The 27,886-nt window shown below is 39.5% G+C and overlaps 1 protein-coding gene across 8 annotated transcripts in view; it reads right to left on the reverse strand.

Annotated features, from left to right (window-relative positions):
• The window catches only part of LOC134538740 (serine/threonine-protein kinase 26), a 473,430-nt gene that overhangs the window by 42,132 nt on the left and 403,412 nt on the right, over positions 1–27,886 (reverse strand). Inside the window, exon 1 of one of the 8 annotated variants that reach the window (XM_063380208.1) lies at positions 1,211–1,448. The exons of 6 other annotated variants lie outside the window; for them this stretch is intronic. In XM_063380208.1, the coding sequence (XP_063236278.1) occupies positions 1,211–1,306 (96 nt within the window). In that variant the 5' untranslated portion in view covers positions 1,307–1,448. Of the gene's footprint in view, positions 1–1,210; positions 1,449–27,886 lie in introns of those variants that run through there. One more of the 8 variants, XM_063380209.1, reaches the window with a different exon arrangement.

The raw sequence follows: 27,886 nt of genomic DNA on the forward strand, positions 1-27,886 counted from the left end.
GCGGTTGTTACCGGGACAACTTACGTCAGCAGGCGCCCCGGCCATCTTCCCTGGCGACGGCGCGGCGGCAGGAAGTCACTCGCCGACGCGCTAATGAACCGCTAACGGGGCACGGCGTACATCGCACCAGGTGCGTGGGGCGCTCTCGGGGGAAACACGGGACACGTGTCGGGCGACCCTGGCGCGAACACGGGAGCACGGGATACGTCACGCCGAGAGAGAGAGAGAGAGAGAGAAAAGAGGGGAGGGAGAAGAGAGAAGTGAGGGAGGAGAGAATGGCGAGAAGAGAGGAGGGACACGAGGAAAAAGGAGATGAGGGGAGGGAAAAGAGGGGAGGGAGAAGAGAGAAGTGAGGAGGGTGAAAAAGGGGAGGAGAGAGAAGAGAGGAGGGAGAAGTGAGATGAAGAGAGTAGAGAAGAGAAAGATGAAAGCCAGGAGGGAGGAGGGAGAAGATAAAATAGAGAGAGAACACAACAAACATTTGCTATTATGCCTCGGCGTAATCCGATACGTAAAACTTAAAATGTTTACGCGTTCTTTTTTTTTTTCACTCTCTAATAAATAAAGCCAACAGCAACAAATAAATTGCATAAACATTCCATCCGCATGTCTTATCGTGACTTCCAGTATTTAACTTCATTTTAACGTAACTACTAAATAAATGACCTAATTTAAGAATTACTGTCAGTAACCTGCTTGGACATTTAAGGCCTACTGAAGCATAAAAATAAATAAAATTGAAGTGCCAGTAATTGTATTAAATATTTTCCCTTAAATAAATTATAAACCTAAACCATATAAAACATTAATTTTTTATGTCCATTAATTCGAAATTATTAAACTTGTGACGGCTGGCCAGTTGGCATAAAGACTCGCAGAGATGCCAAATACCTTACCGCTCATTCGAAAACGATCCAAAGCGAGAACCACTAAACTTTCATTGCATTAATATCCAACAAATGGGTGAAATTCGTAAAAAAAAAAAAATTTTTCAACCAAAATTCGTTTACGTGGAAAGCGTGCCATCTTCTTCTAAACAACGACTTTCACTCATTTTGAGCACCGGCATGTCAAATGCTGGAGGAAGTCATGACATTAACCTCACTTCCTCGTTCAATCAGCAAAAGGGAAAAAAACTTAGAAAATAACATGTTTTGCGCACACATCAATTACAAGGAAAAGAAAAAATAAACGCTAATTTTGTACTCACGACGCACACCCGTGGCTGAGGTAGATGAAGCGAACTGGGTTTGAACCACGCGAAAACGTTTGCAATGTGTGTCCCCATAGCTGACAGGGCCATCATTTGCGACGATTTAAACTGAATAACGCTGTAAAGCAAGATCCGCTGTCAAGCTAAAAAAAAAAATCACGTTGCACATTTAAGTTAAAAGGCAAAGAGAAAACAACACACTAATTCAGACCACTTTCAATCCAAAACTTATAGTGAATACCACTACCACCTTAGAAGGTCTGGCCATTTGTCTAACAACGTCGATAACCGATGGTTTAGTTTTCAAACTCGCCGCAGCACATGTTTAGTCATTCTGTTTTTGGGACTGTGATAAGGAGGGGAATGACAAGAGATTTTGGTAAATATGAATGTTTGTGGCGGCGGATGATATATAAAAAAATGTAAAGTGTAAATACTGTTTTTATTAAGCTGAACCAAAATAGGACGCTGTTTTTCCTCAACAACAGCACCAAGTGTCGGTCGCAAGACCTAGTTGTTTATTGCATTATCTTGGCATTACTATTATTTGATTTTCCTTCGCATTTATCACGATAGCTCTCTAACATTTTATGTTTCGTCTCAAATTGAATAGCTGTAAAATGTCATGCAAGCTTTCATAAATATCACTTGCGTGACCCCTTACAGCTCAGAAATAACTTTTAGTAAATACCTGGTGAGATAATTCGTTGCCCAACGACAAAGAGAGAGAGAGAGAGAGAGAGAGAGGAGAGAGAGAGCGGAATAATTAACAGGAAAATATCTACGTTCTTTGAATGGTTCTTGAAATGGGAAGATTGATTGAAGATGTTATAATGGACACACGCCATTGCTGTTTACATTGTATGTCATAAGAAATATCAATAACGGACAGAAAGAAAATAAATAATAAAAAATACAAAAATGAACATGCACACAGAAAACATTCTGAAATCAGCATTATGTCAAATAAATTAAAAACATAAACAGTACAGAAAATTCCGCGGAAGGAAATAGCCCAAAAAAAAAACTATTGCAAGACAAGAGCACACCGTGGCACACGAGTCAGTAATAAACAAGGACAGTCGAAAATACAATAAACAATGTTGGACAGAACAGCGACAAACAGACGATGATACTTAGAGACAAAGTTGACAACCAAACTGATAAAATTTAAATGACAAGAAATTACATAACCAACGGGTGTATGAGGCTGACCCTTCAATTGTGGTTGAATAATTAATTCATTATTTCGAGGCAGACGAACTTTTCTCTTCGCGCACTGCTGGGCGTGCGCACACCACGGACTGATCAGTGGACATCTGCGATTGGAGCGGACATCTGCGACTGGAGCGGACAATTGGCTCGCAATTTTCCCTCGGAACCGTCAAAACAATCTGCCAGCGAGGCCATCAGCGTTATTTACAACTGGCACTCGGAGACAATGCAGACGGAATATATTTGAATCCACTAACAATAGGACGTCGGATACCCGTCATCACTGATTTAATCCGGATTCATAATATATGCAGGGCTTGACGACAAAGGAAAGTGACGCAGTTGGAAACTCCAGACGGCCAAGCGTTAACGAAATAAAAATTTTGTTGCGGTACATCTTTTATGCTAGCGTAATTTCCTAGCAGTGGTTGGCGCAGCGACTCGAGTTAGGATTCGTAATGCGAGGATCAAGGGTTCGAATCCCAGTGCGGGAACATTTTTAATTTGCCTTCTTTAAAATTGTTACGATAATACCTACGCCCCAAATGAACCGAAACAATGCATAAAATGCATTATATTAATTTATATTTTCACAAAAGGCATAGTGGGTCATTATTTTAACAGGCGTATAATCGGGAAACATGTGGGATAGCGAATACATTTCCAAGAAGAACCTATTGTTCATGTAAAACTGTCGAGGGCTACTCGAAGGTAAAACTAAACCAAAGAAATACGAAGTCCTCGCGTAAGCTTTTATTATTGTCCTTCTCGGAAAGTTATTCGCAATCCCAAATTTTTCATACTTATGCGCCTGTTAAAACTATGACTCCCCTATGCCTTTGTGAAAATATAAATAAATACAATACGTTATGCATTATTTCTGTTTATTTGTGTATCATAAAAATTGAAATGAAGCAAAAAAAAGTTTCCGCAATGAGAATAGAACCCGCGAACTTCGCATTACAAATCCGAACTCTTGCAGCTGCGCCAATCACAGCTTGGAAATTACGCTAGAATAAAATACATATTGTAGTATTGACCGATCCGCGACAAAAATTTTATTTCCTAATCGCTTGGCTATCTGAAGCTCCACCTTGTGTAGCTTTCATTTCTATTCAAGCGACAGTTATCGTGTCCACAAATGTGATTATTTATATATATATAAACTTTTGAGTTGACGATGGTTTTGGGATCTATGGACCATGAAAAGAAAAAAAACTATATAAAAATTTTCCGAAAGTTGCACCCCATGGTAACGGCTACAATAGGTAGCATTTCTTTGAAATCTACCTAAAACGAGATACGGACACAGAACGCGCCTTCAGAGTATTCATAAACATAAAATATTCGGATATTCTTTAGGAGTTTCCAAATCGCGTGGGTACTCCAGAAGCTCTGCCCGGATAGGCGGCGACCTTGAACTACGCTTAGAAAAAAAAATGGTTGTCTGTAAAGTCGGTTTACGGGCGATAGTTTAACGTGACAACGTCATAAAAAAACATTGATGAAATGATTGCATACTTTTATGAATAAAATTGAATCATTTTTTTGAATTATCACTATTTTGAATGGATACAAAGAAGGAGTGAAATGAAATCTACAATTTAATTGAGAAATTTACTTTTATTTGCACTCATTAATTCAAATATGTTTATTACTTTAACGAAGAGATTATTTTAACTATAACTTTTATACATATTTGCTATTTAACTTCTTCCAATCTGTGTTATTCTGTTAAGGATAGGACGATGATAGGAAAAGTAGGAAACGAATGGGAGTGTTTCAAGTTTAATGTGCCTCGAAAAAGTCAAATCGATGGTTGTTCCAATAGAGTGGAAGAGAGATAGATGCAGCGCAAGCGTACAATGAGCGTAACGGGACACAGCGTAACAGGACAATGTGCGTTACGGGACACTTTTTCGTGCGTGCAGCCGGCGTTCATCGATTTATTAGACGTTGTCACGTCAAAAAATCAGCTACATAGATGGGAAAAGAGGGGTGAGGTTGACTTCAATGGCAACATGGCAAAGAGCGCACACGCCTGTGACTTCATACCTCCATGGACTAGACAGCGTTCTTCCGTCACGCAATGGTGGCCAAGTGGGTCGCGCGCAGCCCGCCGCCCAGAGTTGCCACACTCGCAGAAAATAAATCCCTTTACGACTGCCGTGACATTTACATTAATACTGTCTGATCCTACGCCTTCACGTCCCAGAGTCATCATTACCACTTCTAGGCATCTAGCACGAGGCTACGTCTGTAAGAATGCCTATTATTCTACATTCGAATTAGTTGAAACTGCTTCTTCTATTGGATGAGTTTCTTTTTTAAATAAAATCACTGTTCCATAAGTGGATCTTCACTAATTTTTAAAAGCGGGTTACGCTATTTCATCGCAGTTTCATGGTGAAATCCGCTGATTTACGAGCCAGTTGAAATTATTTGCAGTTACGTACGAGTAAGCTACTTTTACTATTGGCCCACAGTTCGTCTGGAGGACGCCTGTGAGCGTGTGAGCCAATCAGAAAACTTTCGACCAAAGAAGTATCGAATCACAGGCCAACCAGTTGAAATGAAACCCCCAAGTCAGCAGCCAATGAACTGGCGTTACTTTCCCGACTGTTACAGAGGTCATCGAAACTAAATTTTTCCAGTACCAATAAGTAGAGACCCAGAAATTTCGCAGATTCGTCTGGCTTCAGAGTAGAATTTAAGGGAGTAGGTGTGTTCAACCCATGGTTGCTTTCCCATTGGTTGATTTCTTAGCGAGAGCATGTTTATCCTCGTTAATTGGCACTACCCGATTCGCTTACTTCTCTCCTAGCTGGGCGTCGTTGGCTCACGGTCATAGAGGGGCGTGTCCAAGTAACTGCGGGCCAATCATGAACACAGTGCGAGAGTGTGAAGGTTTGCATTCTAACTTGCGACTAAATGAATGCGCGAAATTTCCGTGTCTCTACCAATAAGTAAGTGAAATATTAATATATATATATATATATATATATATATATATATATATATAATTTTAGCGTATCGCGTATGAATCTGCGAATTTCTCCGGTCTCTACTTATTTAAATTTGTAGATTTAGAGTGATGTTATTATTGATGTGTAACATCTTAGCTCTCAGTATACATTTAGTGAAAGTACTCAAGTTCGTAAATGCGACGAAAGTCAAGGAACGGAAATGTGTAACAGCCACGGCGCTGCCAACTGTGGCGGACAGCGCGAATCAAGTTTACAAAGACAAATGGAAACGTTATAGTATTAACTGTTTAATTAATTTTTTTTCAAGATAGGCAATATGTTGATAAAATTTCTTGTCGTCAATCAGGCCCAAAGACGAGATTAGAATTTTTGAAGTCTTTTTCGCTTTTATCGTTGCAGTTTCATTATATGGTTAAAAATCTCTGTGTGCTATCAAATGATTCAATAGTCGATGTAGCTGCTGCTCCGGCAGCGAATTCTAGCGGCGAATGCGGGAACTAGGTGTGATGCGCGTCCAGAAATGAAGTTGAAAACAACATTTGCGTATATTTATCACGCTCAGCATTATTTTAAAGAATTCTACGTTACATTTTGTGCCCAAGTTTCGTATTATATTATAAGTTTATTTGCAACACGGGAACACATAAATCTTCTCGTTGCCGAGGTTCGGTGTAATACATCACTGGCGAATACTGAAACACTCGCGCTTTTTTTTCTATTTATTCTGGGTGTACTGTCTCGTTTCACGTGGTCATTACATACGGTAACACTCTGCACACACTTTCATTAAGTCACCGTCCATCATTTGTCGATCCTGTTTCTGGGTTCCCACAAATCAGTCCCGGCAAATGCTGGGATACATAGTAACTGCAAGCCATGGCCAATCATAACCCCTATAGTACTGGTATGCAAGGTTGGCAGCCATGAACCTGGTCAGCGGTATTTTTTTCTCTCAATGAAACCCAGTTGAAACAACTCAGTCTATGACCCACTTGTTTTTTTTTTCAATAATAATAATACCAATAAAAATTCGATCACAAAAATTAAGATGTCTTCCAATAAACATAAATAACACATACAAAGTCTGTAAGTACATTACAGATTCTCAAAAAAAGTACAAAACCCTTAAAATTTTATACAAGTAATAGATAAAATTTCATTTAGAAAAAAAAACTAGAGTGTGGACAACTAAACAGATGATTTTCGATAGGTTTAATATGAAAATGTTATTGTTTAAAAATAAAATTTTTCAGAAAACCCGACAAAAATAAGACTTTTTGAAGGAACATAAAACCACGTTTTGTTGAAAATACCCGGAAAAAACCCACCCTGCTGGTATGTGTCACTACGTGTTACCTTCTACAAAGACCTCGCTGTAACGGGGATTTAATAAGATTTAAAAAAACTATGTATTTCTCCCAGCAGAACCACCACGTACCTTCCACCAGTAATGATGTGTATTTCTCATGTCTGTTTACGTGAAACGTATTGTAAGCTCCCCTTACCTTCTTTCTGCCCCGCTTCTCTCGCTGTTGGGCTAACATCAGACCCCCCCCCCCCCCGGTCCTACTGAAGGTCATGCATAATCAATGAGCACGAGTCCCGTTCCCAAGTAGCTCTGGGAGCCAAAATAACCCTGAAGGTCTCCGTCTCCACTATAAACCATCTTGTGCGCAATCGTGCGAGGTAAAACCCCAAACTTTATTTATCTGTAACTTTCCCAACCCCTCACCAACTCTTAAAAAACACGTAAAACTGAGGTTTTGTTATTTTCGACTAGCGAGTCTGACTCTGAAGTCACTGGAAGGGAAGGCACACTCCCATCATTGCAGCGCGGCCTTGTGGTGGTAAAAAAATGAGTACAAAGTCCACCCAAGCGCTTTCACTAAGCGCATATTCGACTTTGTAACGGGCCAACGCAGACTTCGCACTTAGATGATAATTCTTGAAAAGCGATTTATGAAAACGGCGGTATAAGCACGGCGCATCGATCAAGTTTTATAGCAAGACATTTTTTTTATAAGGAGCTATGAAAACACTTTTTAAGAGTATAATAAATACTTTCAAACTAAATTTAAAAAAATATAAAAAAACTTAAGTTTGATAAAAAAAATTGGGTGCATGGGCCGCCACAAGCTTTAAAAGAGAGCCTTCACACCTGAACTATGAAATAAATTATTCAATTATACACTTTAAAAGATGAAACGAAACAATAACGTACACAATGGAGGTTCACAAACTGTAGCAAACATGACGAGAACAACCGTGCAAGTCTGAATATTTTATTCGTAAAGCATGATCCCCCCCCCCCCCGGCCATGCCTTAAAAACCACAGCGTCCCACTCCTGAGATTTGCACTTTTCCTCACGATCTTCTGAGTCACGCCTCGACATACCCTATCATCTTTTTTTCTTTAAAAAGTATCGCTTGAAATAATTCAAGGTTTGCAGAGAATAAATTTGTGACTCCTACCAACTGTTAGGGCATAGACGCATTGTTTACGACCTACCTACGTGTTAGTTGCTGTGCACCTACAAACCTATCCCTGAAGACTTGTTGCGCTAAGTTAGCCTACACGCTTATTTAATTGATAAAGCTATTTATAAATTGCCAGTAGTTTTTTTAAAGGAATTTCTACAAACAATAAGAGTAAAAACACGAATCCATCGAAGCATAATAATTGAGGTTACAGGTTACAATCTTCAATAGTCCCATTTTTCGCACATGTATAAAATAGAATTCGTTAAACAGCAATTTTTTATAACATTGATGCGATTAATTTTATGTTACAATACCGTCCAACTTTGGACATGATTTGCAGGCAACAGAAAATTATCAACTAGAAAATACAATTGTGGGTTATTTCAAAGCTTAATTAAAAAAAAAAACATTTCGGTTTCAGTTTACAAAAAAAAAGTTTCAAGAGAGACTCCCACATTTACCTTGAACCCCATTGAACACTTTTACGTGCTAGATAGTTTACGACTTGATGTAAGTTTTTGGTCATACGCCATTGCTAAGGACTTTTTCTGTTGAAGAAAAACTAAAAAATAAAAATAAATAAATAAATAAAAATATCCAAAAAAGACAAAAAAAACACAAAATTAAGCAAAATAATTGCTGTTGTCAACAAGGATATGAACACCACAAAATATTCCGTAACAGGAATATGGTCAACAAACAAAAAGAAAAACAAAGAAAAATGTACTAAGAGAACGAAAAAAAAAAACACAAATGATGGCGACACAGAAATATTGAACCCAAAAAAATTCAGCACAGCCATTGAAACGAAACAAAAACACGACAAAACGAAAAGACGAAACAAACACAAGAGTTTTCCAAAACAGAATAGAACGATAAAAAAAAACCACAAATGATGACAACACAAAAATATTGAACCCAAAATAATTCAGCACAACAGTTGAAACGAGACAAAAACATGACAAAACGAAAAGACAAACGAACACAATAGTTTTACCAAAACAGAAAGATAACAGAGTAGTTTACGCTGTTAAACAGTTCTGTGCATTAAACTTTTTTTTAAATAATAAAATGACGATCGAATTTCACGGAAACGTAGATTAGGGTTTTGCGTTGAACGATTATGCCCAGAGGCTTAAGGTACGGAACCTTCGAGATCTCAATGGGTTTCGCGCCAATTGTTTGTCCAACTCTGGGCTCAAAAATTTGGCAACATTGGTCCCTCCTTCCCCATGAACGAGGTCTGATTCCCCCCCCCCCTTTTACACACACACTTTGTTTCGTTTTGAGCTGGATATGCCCCTGGGGCCGAGGGTTTTCACATCGAACCCACGACCTCCGCCACACGGGAGTGGCGGCGCTGGCGGTCACGCCCGCAGAGGAACCGGAAACGTGGAACCGGAAGGTCAGGGAAAACGGATCTAATCTCACTGTGTGTGAAATGCGGGGGATTCTCGTGCCTCACGCAGCTTCGAGGGGGGGGGGGGCAAAGGCGAACAGTGCCAATGATGATGAATGAATGATGAATGAATGAAGATGAGCTGTTACTGTTAGCTACCGAAGCCTGAAGACTGCTGCTTCCAAAGATGACTTCCACCACAATCAAGCATATGGTTACAGGAATTTATTTATTTTGTGAAAAGTGGAAGGGGCGGAAATCGAAACAAACAAAATAAAAAGAAATATATATTTAAATTTTGAACACGTATATCACAATCGATATTAAAGTAGTAGCCGTATGCAAAGCGGCTTCTGAAATGCAGGTGTTGTAACCCAAAATGAAATACTTCCTTCAGTGATATTTTGCAATATATATATTTTTTCCTCTCTCTATCTCTTTCTCTCTCTCCCCTCCCCTTCCCCGACTACCAAGGAGCACAGCTCAGTTAAGTATAGTTCAGTAGCTAAGGTTCGAAATACCTGCGAGAAGTTTGTCGCAATGAACTATGGCGGCCCTAGGGTATGCGGGGACCTTATATTGATGTGTATACGGCATTTGGTGGGACGGAAGTCCAGTGTAACAACCACTGTGCTGCCATCTGTGGCGGATGGTGCGAACCACCAAAGTCCACAAAGACAAAGGCAAATTTAATAATTATCAACTGTTCAATGAATTTTAACAAGATGGGCAGTATTTTGATACAATTACTTGTCGAAAATCAAGTACAAACCCGTGGACAATTTTTTTTTTAATTTAAAAGTTGTTTTAAGTTTTTTCGCTTTTATCAGAGCCTTTTTATTGAATAGTTTCAAATCTCGCTCTTGAAAATAGAACGATTCGATAGTAGACGTAGCTGCTCCGGCAGCGAATTCTATCAGCGGGTGCAGAAACTACGTGTGATTCGCGTCAAGAAATGTAGTTAATGCGTATACGTATTTATCACGCTAGGCATTACTTTAAATAATTCTGCGTTAAATTTCGTGTCCGAAGTGTATTTACAACATTAGAACACATAATCTGCTCGTTACCGAGGTTAGATGTTACCCATCACTGGCGAGTACTGAAAGGCTCGTTCACTTCTATTTTTTGAGAGGAAACCTACCAAGGAGTCTCGGGGGTATGGAATACCTCTCCCCTCACAGAGAAACCTTTTTAAGCCAACTAAGAACATTAAATGAGACGATGGTTTTGCTGATTTGTTTGTATCAGTAGCGGATCCAGAGGGGGGGCTAAGGGGCTCAAGCCCCCTCCAAAAGCATCTGGGTCCACTATTGTTTTAGTGTTTGCTTTGATAAAGCCTAGCCTCAGCTGGGTCAAGCCCCTCCCAAACCAAAATCCTGGATCCGCCACTGGTTTGTATCTGTACCTCGGAAGTAGAGAACACCTTGTCCACTTTTTTTTAAGAAATATTGTTGGAACCATGCCCATGATGTACGTTTTTTCTATATTAATTGGTGTTGCACGTTCGAATTGCATTTTCATATACAAAGGACTACAACAATATTCCCCAAAGTTTTTTCTTCTTCAAATTATAACCAAAAAAAAACTATATATTGGAAATATTTTAGTTTAGCGAAGAGACCTGAAAATAATTAAAGTTGAAAGAAAACGAAAACTTGCTCTCTTTAAATGTTACCATTTTGCGACACGGTGTACTATACCTGCGGCGCTGTTATAACTGTAACGTAATGCAATGATGAAGAGGTGTTGTAACACTGGCTCTGCCCCTGGATGAACGCCTGCAGTGCGGTGGCCTGGCGCAAGAGAGCGCGTGCGACAACAGTTCTTTAACGCAGAGGACAGCGCGCACGGAACTGCAAGTCACTGCAGGGACAGGGAACCCCCCAGCCCCCTCTAGAGCGGTCAAACAGGCGGAACCAGGTCGAGACGGAGTCTGCAGTCCGTTTTGTCTCGCCTGCCGCCGTCGCTGTCGCCATCCGAGGTACCGCGTCGAGCCGGCGGTGAGGCAAGTTGGCCGAGAGTCTTCTGATCGACCGGCGCTACGCCAAGAGTCATCTTGCCAAAAAGGCATCTCACCGACAGGTACTACGCCAAGAGTCATCTTGCCAAAAAGTAATCTCAACGACAGGCGCTACGTCAAGAGACATCTCACCGACAGGCGCTTCGTCAAGAGTCATCTTGCCAAAAAGTCATCTCACCGACAGGCGCTACGTCAAGAGTCATCTTGCCAAAAAGTCATCTCAACGACAGGCACTACGCCAAGAGTCATCTCACCGACAGACGATACATCAAGAGTCATTTTGCCAAAAAGTCATCTCACCGACAGGCACTAAGTCAAGTCATCTTGCCAAAAAGTCATCTCACCGACAGGCACTAAGTCAAGTCATCTTGCCAAAAAGTCATCTCACCGACAGGCACTACGCCAAGAGTCATCTCACCGACAGGCGCTACGCCAAGAGTCATCTCACCAACAGGCGCTACGTCAAGAGACATTTTGCCAAAAAGTCATCTCACCGACAGGCACTACGTCAAGTCATCTTGCCAAAAAGTCATCTCACCGACAGGCACTACGCCAAGAGTCATCTCACCGACAGGCGCTACGTCAAGAGACAACTTGCCAAAAAGTCATCTCACCAACAGGCACTACGCCAAGAGTCATCTCACCGACAGGCTCTACGTCAAGTCATCTTGCCAAAATGTCATCTCACCGACAGGCGCTTTTCCGTCGGAGCAATCTAGTTAATGCGACGGAAACGTGTAACGGGAAGTAGGGAGAAGCACACACGCGGCATACAGTTGGCGCTTTTGCTGCGGCGTGCCAGCGAGCGCGAACACTTCCACGGCGTTTGGAAAGAGAAAGAGAGAAAGAAGACACAGCTGTTTACCGTTCGTTCCGCTAACAGTAGTCTTGAACAGCGCGACGCATAAATACGCGCTGTGTTAATACATAGTTTGTGATACAAATTCATTCCTGTAAGTTATTTATATAAAGTGAGTATTACCTAACAAGTTCAAAATAGGTATAGTGTTTTAAATTTTTAGGTTATTTCCCTTTAATTCCGTCTTATCTCACCTTTTAAAATTGACACATAATAAAATAAATAATTAATGATAAAACAAACAATTTTCTTAATAATAATTTCTTTAATCTGTAAGATTTTGTTACCCTTTTATTATATAATTTACAGGAATGGGCAAATCAAGAGAAGTGTAGGTACATGCGCGAATACAGGCAGCGTAAGCGCGAGGAACAAAAAATTGCAAACTGGAGTAGGGGCGACAAAATGTTGCTCGTAACTCTACTCAACGTAGCCGGGATTTTGCTCGTTACCGAGTACTGTAAGACTCCCTCACTTTTCTTTTTTAGGTAGATTTTAAAGAAATACTACCTTATTGTAGCCGTTGCCATGGTGCGACTTTCGGAAACTTTTTTATATAATTTTTCGATTTATGGTCCATACACCACAAAACCATCGCAAACTCAAACGTTTATATAAATATTTATTTATATATATACATACTAGCTGCCCGACCCGGCTTCGCACGGCTATACTAATGGAAAAAGAATTATGCCACATCTCCCATTTACAGTAATGGTAAATAATAAAAAATTCCGTGAAAATTTATTACAATGCTGTATAATGTACCGATGGTTTCCCGACTCGTGCACGCAACATAAAACTGATGTACCCGTACTTCGCTACGGCAGTCTACAGGCAGATCACTCTTGCGCCGCTCATAATACATGCCCCTCGTTGTGGGTACGCCACTGCCGCGCGATGCCTGTTGCCATGGAGACGCAGAAGGCATGAACAATGCAAAATACTGTTCTCATGCAGACAAAGTACCCACTGTTGCCTGGTTTTAACCACCTATGCTATGGGATCTAATTTTCGGAAAATGTCATCCTGCGTAGCATAAGGAACATTACTGTGAAGTTTCAAGTCTGTAAAATATATATACTTGAAAAAAAAAAGGGCAATTTTTGATATTTAAAGTACTTGCAAAATTTCAACAATGAAATAGCCGTTGCCATAGAGACGAATGAAGCATCAACAAAGCAACAGCCGTTGCCATGGTGATTTCCTACCAAAAACTGGAAATAAAAAAAAAATTTAGGGGTGGACTACCCCTAAAATTTAGGGGGATGAAAAATAGATGTTGGCCGATTCTCATAGATACCGGATAAGCACAAAAAATTTCATCAAAATCGGTCAAGCCGTTTCGGAGGAGTATGGCAACGAAAACTGTGACACGAGAATTTTATATATTAGATATCAAATTTTTTGTGGACACGGTAACTGTCGCAATTTTTCACAAGTCACTTCCAAACTAATACGTACACAAAATATAGTAGTGGAAAATCTCGGTAGAGTTCGGTAATGGGCAATATGCGTCTAAAGGAGTATAAATAGGGAATATTTTTGAAAAAAAAAAAAAAAAAAACAGACAAATCGCTGTAACTCCCATAATATGGGAAAATATCACATCCGTATGAACGTATTATAACTCGTAGGAGTAATACCAAAATTGTCTGAATAAGGTTTTGATACGACTAACCATAACTGCAAAAGGTTTAAAAAAAAAAAAAAAGGTCGGCGGAAAAATAAATCATAACTCCCTTCGTACGCAAAACATTGAATTCCTACAGATGTTGTATTAAATTTATAATTTTTAATTACAACTTTTGCCCAAACATTTTTTTTACTAGAAGAACCATTGCTGCAATGGGTAGAAACAAATTGAGGTAAAAATTAAAAGAAAATTCATAACTCCCTTAGTAGGTACACTAACAAATCCGTTCGAATTTTTTATAAATCTTATAATTTTAATCTAAAACTTTTGTATGAAACAATGTTTGATAAGCCAAATCATTGATGCATAGGGTTATAAAAAAGGGTATAAATAAAAAAAAATCATACAATCCGTTACTTTTAAAAAATATTAAAACTATTCTTTTTAACTGTAAAACTTAAAAATATTATCTACAAATTTCGTCCGAAATATTTTTTTGTATAACCAACAAGGGTTGTAGGACAAAAAAAAATCATAACTCCCTTCGTAGGCACAAAATCGAATTCGTTCAGATATTTTGTAAACGTTATAATTTTTATCGAAAACCTTTGCCTGAAACAATTTTTTGATAAGATGGACCATTGCTGAAAGGGGTTGAAAAAAAAAATCACAAATTCCGTACCATGTTAATTGTTAAAACTATTTATTTTTAATATAAAACAAAAAAAAATGTATTGTCCGACAATATTTGTATATGAACTACTATTACTGCAAGGGGTGGAAAATACCAGGGGTTGAAAGACAAAAAAAAAAAAAAACCAATAAATCCCTCAATATGCGCACCATTCAAATCCGTTCGAATTGTCTGTAAATAATTTTATTTGCAACGTGAACAACATGAGAACACATGAATTTGCTCGTTACCGAGGTTAGATGCTTACACATCACATGACTCACTCACTTTTTTTTTATTTCCACGCTAGGATATAACATCGGAACCCGCTCCCGAACCACCGCAGCGGTCTGACGCAACGAATTCCGACCAGTCGGATCCTCCACACACCAGCGACAGGGATTACACACCACGACTTTACGTGTGTGTGTGAGTGAGAAAGAGAGAGGTGGTGGGAGTCAGAGTGGAAAGGAAAGAAGTGGCACCTTGACACAGAATGGCCGCATTCCTGGCCGCCGCGAACACTTTCTCGAGGCACCCGCAGAGCGTGCCGCGGCGCCGACATGCGCGCATTAAGGGGGTGCCTCCAAGGGCGCCCATACCTATGGGCAGGGTGGGTCCATGGCTCCCCCTAGATTTCAGGCAAATAAAAAAAATAGGTGTTCTTAAGCATTTTGGGCAAATTTTGAGTCCTTTAAGGCCATATTTGGCCATTTTTTTTGTCATTTGTGATGGTTTGCCATCCTCCCCCTACAAATTCTGCCACCCCCCCCCCCTTACAATCTTTCATATGGACGCCCTTGGGTACCTCCAATTTCAGGTCATGATTTTATATTTATATTAATCACTGATCAACTTTTACACTTTTCTAATTGTTTAACTTTCACGAAATGAAAAATATACACAGCGCATACTTCTTGCAATAATTGGCTGTCAAAGTTACATTTTTAACGTTTTTGGGTTGTGCAAATAAGGAGAATTTAATTTATTGCAGAACCGAAACTTTTTTTTAGGTTTAACTGCAATGCCACTGGCTACTTCATGATACGGTTTTGCATTTCTATCACAAAAACCCATTTCACGTTTCTCGGCTGTCAAAATCGTAACAAATTTGAGAATTTCGAAATGCCAGGTAAAATTAATTTATATTTTCTGAAAGAAATTCAAACCATTTCTGTGGCAAAAAAAAATGAAGCTATTTTTATGTAGTGGGAAATCCGTATAAATTGTAACACGCCCACCTAGTCAAGAGTGCATTTGTTTCGGTTGAGGCGGGATGACAAGTGCAACGCTCGCTGGTGCCTCTAGCGCAAGACAGTGGACTGGCGCGCAGTCTTCTCGTCGTGCAGGAGGCAACTGAGAGACTATAATGGCGGAGAAATGTGCAACGCAGGTCCCCTGAATCCGTACCGAGTGTTTCCGTCTCGACTCGACACTCTGCTGGCGGGGCGCAACACCGCACGTGTGCTCTGAAGCGGGGACGCACCACAACGCCGAAATACCACAACGCCGAACGTACAATAATGCCGAAATACATTAACGCCGAAAAATGTCATTGCAGGACTGCCACAAAGGTTAGGTAGGGTTAGGTAAGGTTAGGTTAGGTTAGGTTAGGTTAGGTTATGTTAGGTTAGGTTAGGTTAGGCTAGGCTAGCCTAGGTTAGGTTAGGTTGTGGTACATTTTTTGGCGTTACTGTATTTCGGCGTTGTGGTACACAGCCATTTTCTAGCTGTCGGCGTTGCGGTCAATTTGGCATTCGGCGTTAAGGTATTCGGCGTTATTATACGTTCGGCGATGTGATATTTCGGCGTTGTGGTAATGACCCCTCTGAAGCCTGCCCGGACAGGTGGTGTGTCAGAGCGCGTGCGAAGGAACACGTGCACCAAGGTAGAGTCGCATGCGGACAATCGGGCGTAGATCAAGCCCCAGGCGTCCAGGGACACGGAGGGCTACAGATTACACGCCGAACACGACACGCAAGTCACCCGCACACACACGCCGCTTCAGGGTGTACCATCCTCAACTATTTTTCTTCCGTATTTTTTTTTGACGTGACGTCTAATAAATCGATGAACGCCGGCTGCACGCACGAAAAAGTGTCCCGTAACGCACATTGTCCTGTTACGCTGTGTCTCGTTACGCTCATTGTACGCTTGCGCCGCATCCATCTCTCTTCCACTCGATTGGAACAACCATCGATTTGACTTTTTCGAGGCACATTAAACTTGAAACACTCCCATTCGTTTCCTACTTTTCCTATCATCGTCCTATCCTTAACAGAATATTACAGATTGGAAGAAGTTAAATAGCAAACATGTATAAACGTTATAGTTAAAATAATTTCTTCGTTAAAGTAATAAACATATTTGAATTAATGACTGCAAATAAAAGTAAATATATTAATTAAATTGTACATTTCATTTTACTCCTTTGTATGCTATCATTTCATAAATGTTTTGTTATGACGTTGTCACGTTAAACTATTGTCCGTAAACCGATTTTACAGACAACCAATTTTTTTTTTCTTTTTTTTTTTTTTAATAAATGTTAACGATGTTCGCAGGCTTTCACGGCCATTGCCCGAAGTAGCTTGGCTTCTGGGTTGTAGCCGTGTCCTTTCCGAATAATTCACCGACGTTTCGGTCAACATTGCAGTCGCCATCATCAGGGAACAGTTACCTACCGAGGTACCTACAGTAAGTAACTGTTCCCTGATGATGGCGACTGCAATGTCGACCGAAACGTCGGTGAATATTTCGGCAAGGACACGACTACAACCCAGAAGCCAAGCTACTTTATAAACGTTAACGGTTTATCAAGTTTTTTTATAAACGTAAAGGCATATTTTTTACATCAAACCTAGCATTAACTAATAGCTTGTAGTCCTGGTCACATATTAATTAACTTTTTATAAAAAAATATTGTTTAAAAAAAACACTAGCCGAGTGTCTCGGGACGAATGCAAAACGAAAACCCAAAACCCGACAAACAACGTTAGCTAACGAACTATTTAAACAGATCATGGAAGTCGATTTTAACCTATTTTTTATTGTTGAATTGGCTTTAAACTTTGCAAGAACGTGTAATCCGGATGATCTTCGTCACCAGTGTAATGTGTGACACGTTAAAACAGACCAAATGACCCTAAACTCGAGGGGTTTACTAGTAGCTATTGAAGAGTTCCACTATCCACCTCCTGGCTCCATCATCAGATCAGTTCGATGGTACCAAATTATTGCATTGTCATCCAGATTACATGTACTTGAAAGATTTAAAATCGATACGACAATTAGAAGTAGGTTAAAATCGACTTCCAAGATTTGTTTTCGCAGTTCGTTAGTTAGCTACAAGTGAAGCTAGTAAAAGCGTATTGTAAAAGTGGTTTCCCGTCTGAGGCAGGGTCTACATGGATGACAATCATTGGATCCGGCTGCTCTCTACCCCAGGAACAGGTCTGACGTTCCGGCAAGCCTGGAGAAAGCAAGAGACGAGACGAGGTATGAAATCATACTCAGATCGACTTGGTGGGAAGCGAGTGATACTAACCACTCGACCAATAAACATTTTGATTTTGGAGAATAGTGGAAAAACCACGGGTGCTTATGTTTGCCTGGCTCAATTGAATCTTTGGACTTAGGTTTTTATGATCCTCACTAAATGCTAAAAGTATTTTTTTTTAATTATTGACATGTTACGGTTCGATGGAAACCAAACTTTTAAATAATCATAAATAAAATCACCAAATTCGTACTCTAAGCGAGAATATTGATGCTCCTTTAATCACTAACATTCTGCCACTGCTCCCTGTACCACCTTTTTTTAAAATTAATTAGAATGACATTATTGTTCCTTGAATAAGGCATGCGAATTAATGAGTGAATTAGGCCTTAAGAGGCCCGCCTCGTCAGGGGTGTATGTGTGTTAGTGAGGCGAGATGATAAGTGTGACGCTCGCTGGTGTTTCTAGCGCGGTATCGCCTCTAAGCCCAAGGCTCTGAATTGACGCGTAGTCTTCTCGTCGTCACAGGATAACTGTGAAATTTGAGCGGTGACCGCAACATTATATGGCCGATAAATGAAGATAAAGGTGTAATGCAAGTCCCTTAAGTGCTTTTAATAATCTGTACTGGTTGTTTTACGCCTAAAAATTACTCTGAAAACATGCGTTTTAGCCATTTTAACTCATCTATAAATACAGTTTAAAAACATGATCCAAAATTAAAAGTACTTTTCGGGCCTCAGCGATCTCTTAAATGCTTTTCGTAAACATACCCCACTCGGATATCTCGAGTAGTTTTGAAATCGCGTTGTTTTTCCTGAAGCTCTGCGCACCGTCTGTGTGCCGGGTAGGCGGGACCCTTAACGTCTCGTCGACATCGCACGAGGTGTGGAACTATGGGATGGATCAACGACTCAATGCAGTGTGTGGAAGGCCATATACTCACAGCAAGGTCCGCCACGTCTCCTACCCACCAGGAATCAAGCCCTTTCCAGCTTGGTTAGGGTGGGGGGTGGGGGGCTGTGGCCCATTGTATGGTCGATGAAAATAAACGTGAACGAGCCTTTCAGTACAACCTCGGTAACGAGCAGATTCATATGCTCTCGTGTTGCAAATACTCTTATAATACGAAACTCCTTTAAAAATAAATCGAGCGTGATAGATACACGCAAATTGAGTTTTCAACCACATCGCACGTAGTTTTCGTACCCGCTGCTAGAATTAGCTGCTGGAGCAGCTACGTCGACTATCGAACCATTTGATTAGCAGACCGAAATGTTAAGACTATATAATGAAACGGCTCCGATAAAATCGAAAAAAGTTTTGAAAAAAATACTACCCATCTTGTTAAATGAAAGTTTATCTTTCGCTTTGTGAACTTTGGTTGGTGCCATCCGCCACAGATGGCAGCACCGTGGTAACACATTTCCGTTCCATGCGACTTCCATTCCATTCACGAAATTACTCCTACCAAATGCAGTAACCAAGAGCGAAGATGTTACACATCAAAAAAGAAATGCAGAAGTATTTTATTAATTTTTTTAAGGTGTACTAGTAACCAAACCTAAACTTAAAAAAAGTCATATTTTATTAATCTGAAAAGAAATTTTAATTAGATTATGAAGTAACCAACCTGAAAGACTTCATTTCTGTACCCTTTTAATTTTCCCATTTAAAATGTGACCCTGACACCAATTTAAAAAAAAATAATTCAACAAATTTTGATTAAATAATTTTACGTAAAAATTCTACAAGATCAACAGCGTAAGGAAGGTGCAGCTATTAAACTATGAGCTAAATAATAAGTAACATCGAAGAATGCCTTAACCAGGGCTTGAAAATGTACAGAAAATATAATTTCGTTTATACAAAAACAGTTTCTATTTTCTCTAAAATTAATTTTACTTTAATCAAAAAAATAATGACTTTACATTAATTTTGCATGACCAATGAAATCTTCGAAAAGTTTAGGAACAGGAATGAGCACTTCACTCGGCGAACGAATCTTAACCATTTTCCCATCACGAATCTGGGTGACGATTCTGCCTCTCAAAACAATGATGCCACTTCAAGTAAAGTCCACTGTGTGTTCTCAGTGGTTGAGTTTCAAGTAAAAAAAATTTTCAGTTCGCAGAGTTGAAAAACGAGTTCGACGGACACATGGTAGAAATAGAAGTTAAAAAGTTGGCCACACTCTCATGATGATGAGAAACAAATATAGCAGCATACAAGAAAAGGCTCTCCTATTCTTCCGGATCTTCTTTTATACATCATCTTCCCACGGACGGAGAGCGCGTTCCAAAACAAACACCACGGAGAGGGACTTGTCTACGCGGAATCAATACATTAACCACCACCACCCTTCCACCCCCTCAAAAACATCCACCCACCATCAAGCGACGTGTCGACGGCTGCGACCATCGTTGCAATTTGCATGGCTTCCTCTTCGCTGCTGGGCTGATGGGAGGCTGTCATCCTGTCTGCCCCCTCCCCCCATCACTATAAATACATACAAGCGTACAACACGGCTCGTATAGTCCGTGCCACGTACCTCGTCCGAAATGTAAACAATTTCTTTAAAAAAAAAAAAAAAAACAGTTGCATCCATTTGCCCAACAGCAAACACCGCCGACAAGAACGACAGTGAACATTTCGTGTTTTTTTGCATTTTAAATAAGTTCATAATACAACCACATTTAATTGTTTATAAAAGTCTTTTTTTTTTCTCCTAACATCCAAGTCCTAAATAATGGTTTTTTTACGAACCTAAAAGCAATGTTTATTTAAGTCCTTGCATATACTGAAAGCGTTAAATAGAATATCAGTTTTGGACTAACTATTCGTAAGTATCCTTCGTCACAAAACTCTTTATTTTTAGTTAATCATTCGTAAACCAATAAAAAAAAAGGGTTTTCCCAAAATCATGAATACCTGAATTTTTCAGGGTTTTTGGAAAGCCTAATTTTTATTTATTTTCATGATTGATATAATAAAAATATTTTTTTTAAGAAAGCTACTTACGAACGATTAATCCAAAACCGTATACCACATTTTTTTTTACTTTTAGTTCATGCAAGAACTGACATAAAAATGTGCCTCTAAGTTCATAAAAACATTAATTAAGGATTTGTTAAAACAGGAAGAAAAAAACTTTTGTATACAATTATATGTGGTCATATCATGAATTTATTTAAAATCATGAGCAAAAACATTCAATGTTAGTAGCAGCATAATAATAAAGGCTATTAACCCCTTAGTATAGACCACTGGTAGTACTTTTAAGAAATACTTTGAATTTGCGCCACACAGACTATACCGCGGGGAGGTTTTTGACGTATTACGAGCGAGCGCCTCGTGACAACCCCGTTACCCTACGTTTTGAAAAAAAAAAAAAAAAAAAAAGTGGGGGGGGAAGTATGTATGTGTACACACACACATACATAAAAGGGAGGGGGGAGGATACATGCACCTCTTTGAATTGAAACTGTTTTGTAAAAGCAAACGTGAGGGGATAATAGTACGCCAGTGCCTTACGCAACACAAGACCAGATTAGGACCGGGTTTATAAACTAGACGTAAGAAAATCAGGAAGCAGTTAAGTCCAACAAGGAAGTTTTGAAATACTCGTTTATAAACCACGCAACACGCAAAAACTCAAGGCAAGCATCGCCCAATATTCAACTCCTTGCGTTTCAGCATGCGTTTCCGCCTTCCATATCGGAAGTGAAGTGTTCCGAAAACCTTTAAAGACGCAGACGTATGTCCACGCTGTTATTTTCATTACATAGGCTACATCATGTTTTCACTTGATAAAACTTTCGCACAGAGAAAGAAAATAAAACTTTTGTATAAAATTATTGACAGTTTCGTATGTTTTTGTGATAAACATGAATTAACAAAAAAAAAAAGCAAGCCCAGGGGAAGAAATTCATCATCTACAGTGATATCATTTCAAGTTACAGGGTTGGTGACGTCATGACACTTGCGTGCTTTACAAACGAGTGTGATTTTCTTACGTATATTGCGTGTTGCATTATCACGTCGTTTTTTTCTTCGAATATCTCATCCTTCGAATACTAAGGATTTTATGGTAGTTGAGGATTTGAAGAATAGCTTGGCCCATCCCTTAGAAAGAAATTTGCACATTAATTGCATAACCATATCTGAAAGTCTCGTCTTTGAAATATTTTTGTGAGCCTATCCACAAGTAAAAAAAAAAATTAAAGAATTTCAGGCTAAATTATGATTTACTCAAGATAAATAATCACGGAAGTAAGAGAAAACTCAAGATACATATCACGGAAATTAGAGAAAAATATACGGCTGTAGAAACGTAAATTCTCCAAAGCTCATGGACTGTTGGTATTTTGGTAGAGGGACAACAATAAGTAATGTTGAAACCAATTTGTACCTGCAACATAGGGACCGGCTGTATAATCTCCGATCAATTGCACTAGAAAACAACACCGGACAAGCTCTATGCTGTCAACACAGACGAGCGTGGGTCATGGTTTACACTAATAGGTATTTTTTTATTAGTTAATATTTAAATCATGTATTCGATTCCTTTGTGGCGAACATTTCTCACTTCTATTAAGACTGTTTAAACATTGGAGGTTTATTTTTACACTACATATCCATAATGATAAAATAAAAAGTTTTACTAATAGAAAATTTTTTTAAGCGAAACGTTTTTATTTTCATCCGGTAAGATAATCAAGCGTAACGAAAGTGTAACGCCCACAGGGAACGAAACGTGAGACACTCAATGACGGAGTAGGGCGCTCGACTGGACTGTTCGCATCGCAGCACGCTGGCATACTTGAGCACTTGCATACTTGTGCCCTCGCATTATTGCACACGTTCTTACACATTCTCCAACCTCTTTATCTGTGCTTTCACTTCTAAAACGCGTGGCGTGTATTTTTCTCCCTGTCGTAATGTTAGTATGATACGATAACGACTGACTGATTCCTTTCATCACGACAACGCCACCGCACACACGGCCTTACCAGTGAACCGCTATTTGGCCTCTCAGGGGTGCTCTGTCGTTCCCCTCCCTCCGTATTCGCCAGACCTAGCCCCGTGCGACGTTTTCCTGTTCACAAGAACGAATAAAAATCTAAAATGGAAGCTTTTCTACGACTTTCGCAAAAGGGAACTGGAGGATATCAAAGTTGAAGAGTTCCACAGGTGCTTCAAACAGTTGGGGGGGGGGGGGGGGGGAAAGACTTGGCAAGTGCATCGCATCTAACGGAGAGTACTTTGATGGTGACTGAAGAAATTCTGTAAAAAAAAGAAGTAATAAATACATTATTTATGACCAAAATCCTGTTTTTTGGGGGTCCCCCTCGTACTGCGCCATCAATTGGACTGATGCGACAACTGCAGACTTGTCGCACGAAAGTTATGAAGCTGTCCTGTGTTGGTTTCTGTTGCCGGTGGCCAAATGCTTCTTTGTAAGCCTACCTACAGAACTGTTCTTGTCATTTCCCTTCTCATACTTCTGGGTGTCGATTGTCGCAAGGACCGAGTGTACTCGTGGCACGTGCGGCACGAGGAGAGGCGAGAATGTTGAGTCCCGCCGCAAGGCAGCTCATGCGTTTCTGCATAACACAGTCACAGGACAAACACCATCTCAACACGCACTTTCCAGAGGCAAATACTCGGATAACTAAAAAAAAAACCACGTATAACTAGGGACAGGAAAAATTCGCGGGTTAAATGACCTCCAGGATGAACTCCATAGTTCTACGTACACTCGGTCAAATATCACCCACTCATTGGCTGCTGTCTTGTGAGACGTCCCAACGTAGCAGCCTGTGATTCGATAAAGCTTTGGTCGGGTGTTTCTCATTGGCCCAACATCATCCAGGTGAGTTGTGAGCCAATAGCAGAGGCAGCACTGAGGTATAACTATTTGTATTTTAGACTATCGCGAAATGAATTCGCGAATTTTTCCGGTCTCTACTTGAAAAAAAAACTTCAAACCATTCGAAAATGTATTCGAAAAGTAAACATGCACTTGCATATGCTAATTCAATTAACACTCATGTAACAGTGAGAAAAAAAAACACATATCACACGTATGACTTGAAAAAAATTTCAAACAATTCGAAAAGCAACCATACGCTTGCAGATGTTAATTCATGTATCCCTCATATAACAGTGTAAAAACCTTTATTTACTTTTACAAGCACCCTATTCACTCACATCTACGTATGCAATGATATATATTCCCCGAATTCCATATTTATGCAACGCACATGAATGGGTTATTTAGTCCCGCTGTAAAAAAGTGTCGTGTTAGTCAGTTAAAAAAATATATAACAAAGCAGGAATTCATTTTACTCAACCACGCCATTGTGCAGAATCATAACACCTGCTCTCCAACCAATACATGTTTCACAAAATGTCACAATATAACATTTATTTTCTCTGAATATGACAAACACTCTACACACTGAAACTTGATAGCCGTTAGCCAGTAAAAAATAAATGGGTAAAAATGAAGCATGCAGCTTTGAAACGGGAAGCAGGAGAAGTGTGTCGGAACACAGCTGTGTTTCAACAGGAAGCCGACAAGTCCTCTCGATAAACTCGTAAAAAATAAAGCAGGCCGATCCCTGGGTCCATTCAGGAGAGTAGTTCCGTCAACAAACCCGTGTCCACCGAGAGGAACATCTGTCGCTTGGAAATTGCTGTCCAAATAAAATGACTTGCAAAAAAATAGCAGCGAAGTGAAATAAAAAAAAACATAAAGACACTCCAAATCACGAGATCTGTTATTCTAAAGTGACAAAGAAATACTGACCATAAGAGGAAACAAAATTTTTGTAACATATCTTTTTAACACCAAGAGCGCCTACTTTCGAGCGCAGTTTGATGCGAATACCAGTTCCCTGCATATTTTATGGTGGCACATCCAAGCACCCCGTCAGTACTAACATATATCCGCACAATAACACGATAAAATTTACTACAAATACTAGACTTATACATTAAAGAGCTAATCCACCCCGTCAATAGTTTGATAATTACAAAATTCATTGTAGAAAATCTCGTCCAAGAAGTCTTTTTCGCTTCATCGGAGCCGTTTCATTATATATGTAGTTTAAAATTTCGGTCAGCAAATCGAATGATTCGATTGTCGACGTAGCTGCTACGGAAACTCATTCTATCGACGAGTGCGGAAACTACGCGTGATTCGCGTCCAGAAATTAATTTGAAAAACAATTTGCGTACATTTATCAGGCTCGGATTTATTTTAAAAGAACACTATGTACGTCCAAATTTGTGTCAAAGTATCGTAATGTGTGTATTTGCAGCATTAGAACACATGACTTTGCTCGTTACCGAGGTTAGATGTTGCGCATCACAGGCGAGTGCTGAAAGACTCGCACACTATTTTTTTTTTTTTGTAAATCTCTCGCTGTTGCTGAATCTGAATACAATGCTGGGTGTCGGCAGAATAACGCCCGCGAACACACAAGAGTCGCACAAAGATGCTCCCGACGCGACGCCTACACTCTGGGCGTGGACGGCAGGCCACGCTCCTGTTAACGATTGTTGCGTCCGAAGCATGGATTAAATACACATATAGGTTGCGTGCACACGCTGCTCAGTAGGGGTCCTTATGGGTGTCCATCACTGACGGCATTTCTGCGTCATTGGGTGTTATGAAATCTCGAGATACTTCGTGTGTCCGACAGTTTATAAGTTCTGTTTACAGTGAAACCTCATTACAAAGTACCTCAATTTAAGGATTTATCACTTTAAAGTATATCGTGGGCTTAGTGGAAAAAGTCGGTAAGTACAATTTCTGGAAAAAGACTGTTAGTTCACTTACCAAGTTTTGCTTGCCTAGAATAGCGTTATAATGGACTTGCCGAAATAAAGCTAGAAGAAAACGTCCACAAGTATTCATTATTTGGACTTCCAAACGTTTTCTTGGCGAAGATATTGCCCTTACAACTTCATCTGTGAAGTTAACTCATTTTCACAAAAAAGTGGACTTACCAACTTTTTCCACTAAGCCCACGATATATATTTTAGATCCCAACAAAATGTTTTTCATTTTGTAACAGTTAAGTACCAATAAGGTGGGATTTTTCAAGTACGTTGTAATGAGATTTCGCTGTAATACATTCTACGACGAATTAGAACTGAACAGAACCCACGAAGCTTTGTTCACATCAGCTGGATTTGACAGTTACGTTGGCCAATCGTTAGCCAATGACGGCCTCCTGCGCAGAGGACGAAGAACCAGTCTACTTCGCACATTCGGTCTACGGTTCAAAGCATCCGGGCTGAGAGCATTCACATCCAGGACCGCTGAGCGAGAAGAGTACCACACACTCGATACAACGCGCGCCAGCCATCTCTTCAATTTACAATGTGAATAAAAGGTTGCAGATCGAGTTAAGGGGGTATTATTCTAAATTATTTTTCTAATAATATTTCGTGTTTTATTGCGCATTATTTAACACAAGCTAACGCCCGGAATGCGTTGCTATGCCTCTTTCATTTTTTTTTTTTTAAATAATTTGTTTGAAGTAGATACACAAATGCAAAGCATCGCTATATCTCTCTTTATGTCCCTCTTATTTCTCTATATATAAAAATCTCTATATATCTCTCTATATTTTTTCTAGATATCCATATATCTCCACATCACTTTCTATATCTAAATCTACGTTTCTATCTATATCGTAATCTATCTCCATATCTATAACTCTCTACAAATCTATATATATTATCCCTCGCTCCCACTTTCTATATATCTGTATATCTCCCTCTATACTTCTCTCTATATCTCTAACCCACTATATCTATATATTCCTTATTTAGCTTTACAAAACAGAAGAACACACAAACATTTTTTTATACTTGGTTATTTGTAGATGGTTAGACAAACTGAACGGCCGTGTAGATTGACCGATTTAGAAAATACATAATGAGTTAAAATTCTTTAAGGATTCAATAATTTTTGCTATAATTATTTTAATACTTTTCTAACGTTTTACCGAAATTTAACCTCTTAACACCTATAGCTTTTTCGTCACGTTTTTTTTTTTTTTAGATTTTATCTTTTTATTTACGCTTGGTCCCTGATGCATCCTTTGTCTATGCAAGGCAACGAAATTTTCTTACAAAAACAAAAAATGAAGTGGAATAATATAGTGGAACACCCGTGCCAATTCTACCACCAGGAAAAACAGGGCATAAGTCAAATTTCGACTTGTACTTTCTAACATTATAGGAATCGGAAAGTATGATTCAAAACAGTGGGATTTAATAGAAAGTAGTAAAAAATTGTACTTCAGACTAATACTACATACTAAGAACATAGGAACAGGCTCTGTTAGCAGACGGTAGACATAACTCCATTTTGGCCCTTTTGAGATTTATAGTGCTCCTCCCAGCAGCTTAGAATAGTCCTCGATGAAAATAACGGCACATCTCAACATGTAGCTTGAATGTAACTGCATATTGGAGCGTCACATGTGACCGGTTGTCGATAGTAAAATCACTCGGCGTCCTTTCCCATTTCAAAATCTTGAACGGCACTCATTCATGAATAACTCGTTTGTTTCTTATCACGACAAAAAGAAACATTTAACCACCAAAATATGCAGTTTTCAACGAAAAACTATGTAAATTGAACTCGACAGATATACCCAACCGATCGAGACAAAGTTCGTGTCGACACATACGTGACGGATGGTCACCACGATTTGTTGCTACAGCCATATGGTTAGGGACAGGATTTTATGGGTTTATTCTTACGTAAACATCGTTTTTGAAACAGGTGATTGCGGTCTTATTGTTTTGATTTCATACATTGTCTGACTTGATGTAAGCTTTTGGACATACGCCATTGCTAAAGCACATTTATGTC

The sequence above is a fragment of the Bacillus rossius genome, chromosome 14, assembly GCF_032445375.1.
Source record: "Bacillus rossius redtenbacheri isolate Brsri chromosome 14, Brsri_v3, whole genome shotgun sequence".
NCBI lineage: Eukaryota > Metazoa > Arthropoda > Insecta > Phasmatodea > Bacillidae > Bacillus > Bacillus rossius.